Genomic DNA, 7,330 nt, shown 5'->3' on the forward strand with positions numbered 1-7,330 from the left:
CAAAAACATTGATGGTGAAAGGTGAACAAAGATGATGAAAATGCTGCTATGGAGACGTGACAAGGTTGTACTCTACGCTTCCTTTCATTATGATATCCCGACGTCAACCAGCCCCGAGATATACAGACATTTGCAGTGTTGGTCAGTCACGCACACACGCACACGCTCGCACGCACGCACACGCACACACACACACACACACACACACACACACACACACACACCACAAGTGAGGCCACGTATATCCTGTCTTGTTCTCCAATGTGTGAACCATCTTCTTGAACTGCCTGGACTGATGACCGAGACACAAGACACAAAATGTCCGATTTCATTTTGGCACTGTGCGTATGATGCAGGACAGCAAATACAGTATTGTATGGTGGTGCTTCTGCCAGATTGGTCATTCAAGAACACTTTTTTGAAGTCAATGGGGTGTGATTTGTAGCTTTAGCTGTGGGTTAGTTTTGGAGGCTTTATAATTGTTGAACAATGTAGCTATTTCAAAGCTAACTTGCTTCATTTGGCTTTTCTCTACTGTGTTCTGCTTCTGCGCATAATAAGATGATGCCCTGTGCCTGTATCGATGTTTTCTTTTCAGGTAATTGTTTTTACCATCATTGTCATCATGGATGCCAATGACGATGCGGTCTCTAAATCACTCGCTCTGTATCATCAAAGTTGTACTTTTATGGTGTTGAATTCCAAGGTTCTGTAAAGTGTCTGCATAAACGTCTTCTGCTTGATTTCTTTCATGGAATGTGTACCACTCATATACGTCATTTGTTGGGCCCAATACGGATTTGAATATCTGCGCCACGTCTTTGTTCTCACCTACTGTAAATGATAATTATACCCTCACAGATTTCTTTCCGACCTTTACTGTTGAATACCACGCCGGCGTCTGTTTCTCCCACAACACAGGACTTTGATGAACTCCTCCCTAAACCTCCTCCCGGTCAGACAGTACAGGTAGAAATTCACTGCGTGATTCGCATGACCCAGCAAACCGGTCACAGCGTCAATGAAGAATTCTGTGGCGCGCTCATAGCTTGTGAGCGCGCTCCGAAATCTGCCAAAGTAATTCCGCATGAAATTGATGGACGTTGGCAGAGTCAGCACAACAAATGCTACGGACACTGCAACCACGGTCAAGGTCACGGAGTTGGCGGCTTTCCTGTGAGCCTGCACTTGGTCAGAGTCTCCTTGGGTTAAGTGTTTGTCGGCTGCCTTCACTGACACAGTGAGTTTCCAGATCAGAATGATGTTCGACGTAAGTAAGAAAATGAATGGCAGGAGACAGTAGAATGATAGTTCTATGTAAGTAAACACATTTTCAATGAAGAATATGTACGCGTCATTGTCGTACCTCACTGTACACCAGTAGTTGTTGTCGCTGGCATAGTGCACTGTCTCAAAGCCAATCAAGTAATGAGAGTAAAGAACGGCAAAGAAGACGGTGATTCCTGCCAGCAACAGAAGAACAGTTCGGCGTGTGCACAGTAAGTTGACACGGTGTGGCCACACAACAGATATCGCTCTGTGCACAGTCATACACACCAGATACCAGCAACTGATTGTACTACCACCTGTGTACAGCCAGGTGAGGACTTTGCAAACCACGCTATGTGTGCTGCTTAAGCCGAAGCGAAACTGATGCCACGTCCAATGTTCCAGCGTGCTGTTACACAGATAAACCGTGTCCATAACGGCTATGGCAGTGAAGTAGATGTTGATGGTGGAGTCATCCGACTTGATTCGTCGCATGATGACGATGGTCATGACGTTTCCAAAGACCCCCAAGACAAGGATGACGGGAAGGAGGAAGGTCCACAGACAATGACCGACAACGTGGATTGTGAACGAGCGCCATGACCGTTCAGTTGTGATGTCTGGTGTTTCTGCTGTCGTGTTGTCATGCCATGTGTCAGAGACCAACATTGTCGTCATTGCTGTGGTGAAGTCTCCCATCCTCTTCACAGCGACGAACGTCAATACATTAGAGAGACAGACAGACAGACAGACAAACATAGATAGATAGAGACAGTCACACAGAGAGGGACAGACAGACAGACAAACTGATAGACAGAGAGACAGAGACAGACAGACACAGTCACACAGAGGGACAGACAGGCAGACAGACAGACATAGGAACAGAGACAGATAGGATAAAAGAGAAGAAAAAAAGGGAGAAATGGAAAGTGGGAGACAGACAGGCAGAGAGAGAGTGTGTGTGTGAGAGAGAGAGAGAGAGGGAGAGAGAGAGAGACAGACAGACAGACAGAGAGAGAGAGAGAAAGAGAGACAGAGAGAGAGAAGGGGTGGGGGTAGAGACAAAGGGCAGAGAGAGAGAGAGAGAGAGAGGGGGGGGGTGAGAAATAACAGACTGTGTGAGGAGGGACGGAGTGGGAGAGATAGATAGATAGACAGATAGACAGACAGACAGAGACAGAGACAGTCAGAGAGAGAGAGAGAGAGAGGAAACGAAGTTTTATTTTTCCATGGTAATGAGATAAGCAAAACATATGCTTTTTTCCACCCAGCCCTGGGGTATAAAAGAAAGGAAAAAAAAGAGGGATGTGGGGGGTGGGGAGGTAGGGCCACATCAAAGAACACATGAACACAGAACTGTTAACAAGAAAGATATCAACGACAAATTTCACTGAAAATCACATGAGAAACTTATGGAAAAAAAAGACTACCACAAAGCGACAAACTAGAGAACTCTCTATCCCCACCCCTACCCTAGTCTCATTCCCTCCAACCCCATAAGGTCTGAAAGAGAAAAGAAAACAGAGAGAGAGAGGGAGAGATGGTGTATAATAGCCATCGCCTATACAGGAGACTGTCACATATACAACGTTAGCGTGCCATATGCTGTAGTTCTGTACATCACACACGGCCAAAATCCTCAGGCCTGTTATTGATAGTGTTTGTGAATGTATGATCATATGGTGCTAGATTTCAAGACATTTTACAGGTAACAGTTTACAGCTTTTTACATAAGTACAATAATTTTCCTCACTGAAGAACTGAATTTTGAAATGAAATGTGACATTGGGTTAGTATACCTAAGGTAGCAGAAAAGATTTTCGCAAACTCTCTCTTTTATGGATAATTATATTTCATAATTACGTAACACTCATGTTCACACACACACACACACACACACACACACACACACACACACACACACACACACACACACACACACACACACACACACACACACACACACACACACACACACACACACACACATATATATATATATATATATATATATATATATATATGTATGTGTGTGTGTGTGTGTGTGTGTGTGTGTATAAATGTATGAATGTACCTGATACAATAAGGCTGAAAGAGAGAAAAAGAAAAACAATTTGTGGGGAACAAACCATCCATACTACACGCTGTTAAAAAGTTATTCAAGCTGCCAACAGAAGGCGATGTACAGATCAGCAGCTTCTTGTGAAACAGACACGTCATTCGCACCGCAACCCACGACGTTTTGGGAGATCAAAAGCATCAATATATACACTCCTGGTAAAACAGGAGTGAAGTGATGGCCTAGAGGTAACACGTCCGCTTAGAAAGCGAGAGAATCTGAGGGCGCTGGTTCGAATCACGGCTCAGACGCCGATATTTTCTCCCCCTCCACTAGACCTTGAGTGGTGGTCTGGATGCTAGTCATTCTGATGAGACGATAAACCGAGGTCCCGTGTGCAGCATGCACTTATCGCGCGTAAAAGAACCCACGGCAACAAAAGGGTTCTTCCTGGCAAAATTCTGTAGAAAAATCCACTTCGAGAGGAAAAACAAATAAAACTGCACGCAGGAAAAAATACAAAAAAATGGGTGGCGCTGTTGTGTGGCGATGCGCTCTGCCTGGGGAGAGCAGCCCGACTTTCACACAGAGAAATCTGTTGTGATAAAAGGAAATACAAATACAAATAGAATGGTTGGTCATTACAGAAACAAAATCGCCATCCACACCACACACTGTGTTGTGCAAGATCAAAGCTTGTCAAAGAAAAATCAGGTTCTCAATCTGTTTCTCTCAGAGAACACAGTCAGCGTATAAATCCTTCTTCTTATTATTATCATCATCATTACTACTACTACTACTACCACCACCACCACCACAATCACCCCTAAAAGTTTTAATATCTTTCTCATTATTATTGATCTTGATAGTACAATGAGCAGTAGCAGCAGCAGCAGTAGTAGTAATAAATTATGGTTGTGTGAATTCGAACATGTACGTTTTGTCCATGCACAAACAATGCATGAGATGTTTGTGGAATCATGCTCAATGGGGAAAAAAAACGAGAGAAAGAAGAAAGAGAAACAAAAGCACACAGGTATCTTATACCATGCGAACACTGAAGTTTGAAATCCTTACGAAGTAATATTAGCAATGCAGCCGTGAATAGGAAAGTGAAAGCCTTAAATAGAATTTACTTTGCAGACCTCTCTCTCTCTCACTCTCTCTCTCTCTCTCCACGTGTGTGTGTGTGTGTGTGTGTGTGTGTGTGTGTGTGTGTGTGTGTGTGTGTGTGTGTGTGTGTGTGTGTGTGTGTGTGTGTGTGTGTGTGCAAGTAATAGTTTTCATTCAGCATCTGTTCATACTGTGTGATAGACGAGTGTGTGCGTGCGTGTGTGTGCGAGTGTGTGTGTGTGTGTGTGTGTGTGTGTGTGTGTGTGTGTGTGTGTGTGTGTGCGTGTGTGTGTGTGTGTGTGTATTTGCGCGCGCGTCCATAAATCTCTTGACTTCTAACCGTCGTTTAAGACATAGTTATTTTAGTTGGACAACGCTTATTTGTGACAGCAATAAATTTCGGAGAGAGTGCTTCAACGTACGGTGAATATAAATGTTGTGAGTTTCTATGATGTTAGCCATTGATCATCAGTAGTGAGACTTTTTCATTTTGTTCCAAAGTACAGAACACGTGTGCCTTATGCACGTGTAACAGGGCTTAAAACACACCGCATCTATCTGTATTTTGATCATTTATTTATGCATCAGTTATTTATTCAGCAGTTGTTGGTATTCATTATGTATTTGTATGTGATTTGATTTTTCTGTCCGTGATAATCTTAGATATCAATTTGTGTCAGATGAGAATGATAATGATTAAAAAAAAAAAAGCAAAAAAAAAGCATGATAACGAATTTTGCTATTTCGTACTGAAAGTTTTTATCACATGAGGAAGTGTCTGGATTTGCTCCGATGTACCTCTTGTTTACCTGTGTGCTACCTGAATTGATGGCATAAGCAGCATTGACCCGAAATTGTATCTCTAATACATGGAGAGAGTTATTACTCTTTATTGTTTATTAATGAGTTTTCAAAATCATGCTAATGATTTCTTCTTCTTCTTCTTCTTCTTCTTCTTCTTCTTCTCATTCGCTGTTTACATTTGGAGATAGCCGTCGAGATAAAATTATCAAAGCAACAATGTTTTGTTTGGTTTGGGCTTTCAGATATTGTTCTTCATCATTACCAATATAGACAGGACGGTGATCGTGACCTTATTTGTCCATTGTGCACGAATATGGAAGAAAACGAATTACATTTACTGTTTTGTTGTCCATCGCTAAGGAACAGCGTGATACCCCGGAAGTGTTTACTGTTTGCCTTTTTTTTTTTTTTTTTTTTTTTGCTGCCCCGTCATCTGCACCGTTTCAGTGGCATTACTCCAACGCCGCTCATTTAGATTCCCCCATACACGGCCACACCCGGGTTTGTCCGTCGTAGTTCCAGCGTCGGCAGTCCACAGGGAACCATCGATGTTAGGTCGCCAGGAGGCCACACACCAGAGGAGACCCTGCACTGCTGCTGAGTCACTTCGGTGGTGTTCAGTGGTGCCTGTTCTGTTTTAACGTACTTAGGACACCACCTACTAAGCCCCCTACCAACGACAATAATGGCTTAGTCGCGGAGCCAGACTGAGTGAGCGTCCCTCCCAGAGTGGAGACCGCCACCACGTCCCTCAAACAAGTGATTTGTTTATATTAACTTTGCTCATGACCATGGAGCAAGAAAAAGAAGAAAACTTTTCAAAAGTTTGTCAATAAGCTGTAACGAATTTTAATTCGTTGTATTGTTTTAATCTATGGCGTTAGTAAGATATGTTTTGTTTTTGTTTTTTCATGAAACAAGTATTCACACACTCCATGTCTTGTAGGGACCAAGGCCTTTACTGAATAGATTATTGGAATCTCTCTCTCTCTCTCTCTCTCTCTCTCTCTCTCTCTCTCTCTGTCTGTCTGTCTCCACACACACACACACACACACACACACACACACACACACACACACACACACACACACACACACACACACACACACCTCACACACACACCCCAGGGTTTTAAGTCAGCGAGGGTGTACCTTCTCCACGTGTCACTGCCACATGAGTCTGACGCCTGGAAAGGTCCAGAATTACACTGTGGATACTGCAAAGCATTAGTCTATGCACTACGCATGTCAGCAGATCAACAAATAGATTGTGCAAAGAGATTAAAATGGCTTCAATTGTCGCTTTGAACAGGACGTTCATTAGAAATAAAAGAAAAAAAAACTGACTATCTTCTTAAAGGTGTTATAAATGATGAACGAGTATTGTTCGTTAAACTTTGCACGGGTGGATCTACATTCCAGGACATTGCATGTCGAAAAAAGATCAGAAGGGCCTGATGGGATCAGTGGACCGCTTCTGAAGACATGTGCCTCACAGCTGTGTGATGTGTTCACTACGCTGTTCACCTGGTTTCTGAAGGACTGTCTGTCGTGCACCTGGTCTGTGGAAACATCCAGTGATTAGACCAGTTCCAAAGAACAAGATTTTTTTTTGGTTTTTTTTTGATTAAATGACTACCGCCCATCCCCTTGACTCCATCTGTATGACAGATTATTTTTTACGCAAAACTCTACCACAACCACTACCAGTCTGAATACAGACACAGTCGTAGTGTTGACGCTACATACACTTAGCTTCTTGCACCTCTTCTTCTTCTTCGTTCGTGGGCTGCAACTCCCACGTTCACTCGTATGCACACGAGTGGGCTTTTACGTGTATGACCGTTTTTACCCCGCCATGTAGGCAGCCATACTCCGTTTTCGGGGGTGTGCAAGCTGGATATGTTATTGTTTCCATAACCCACCGAACGCTGACATGGATTACAGGATCTTTAACGTGCGTATTTGATCTACTGCTTGCATATACGCACGAAGGGGGTTCAGGCACAAGCAGGTCTGCACATATGTTGACCTGGGAGATCACATCTTGCACCAAGCATACACTCGCCTTTAGAAATCAGTCAG

At 43.3% G+C, this 7,330-nt stretch overlaps 1 protein-coding gene across 1 annotated transcript; it reads right to left on the reverse strand.

Annotated features, from left to right (window-relative positions):
- Nucleotides 1-876: 876 nt before the first annotated feature.
- Nucleotides 877-4,390, reverse strand: LOC143285606 (uncharacterized). Its single transcript, XM_076593003.1, has 2 exons — nucleotides 4,376-4,390; nucleotides 877-1,971 (listed from the first exon to the last, which is right to left on the reverse strand). Exons 1-2 carry the CDS (start codon nucleotides 4,376-4,378, stop codon nucleotides 877-879), a joined length of 1,098 nt encoding a protein of 365 aa, XP_076449118.1. The 5' UTR covers nucleotides 4,379-4,390.
- Between the last annotated feature and the right edge of the window lie 2,940 nt (nucleotides 4,391-7,330).

The sequence above is a fragment of the Babylonia areolata genome, chromosome 9 (assembly GCF_041734735.1).
Source record: "Babylonia areolata isolate BAREFJ2019XMU chromosome 9, ASM4173473v1, whole genome shotgun sequence".
Classification (NCBI taxonomy): Eukaryota; Metazoa; Mollusca; class Gastropoda; order Neogastropoda; family Buccinidae; genus Babylonia; species Babylonia areolata.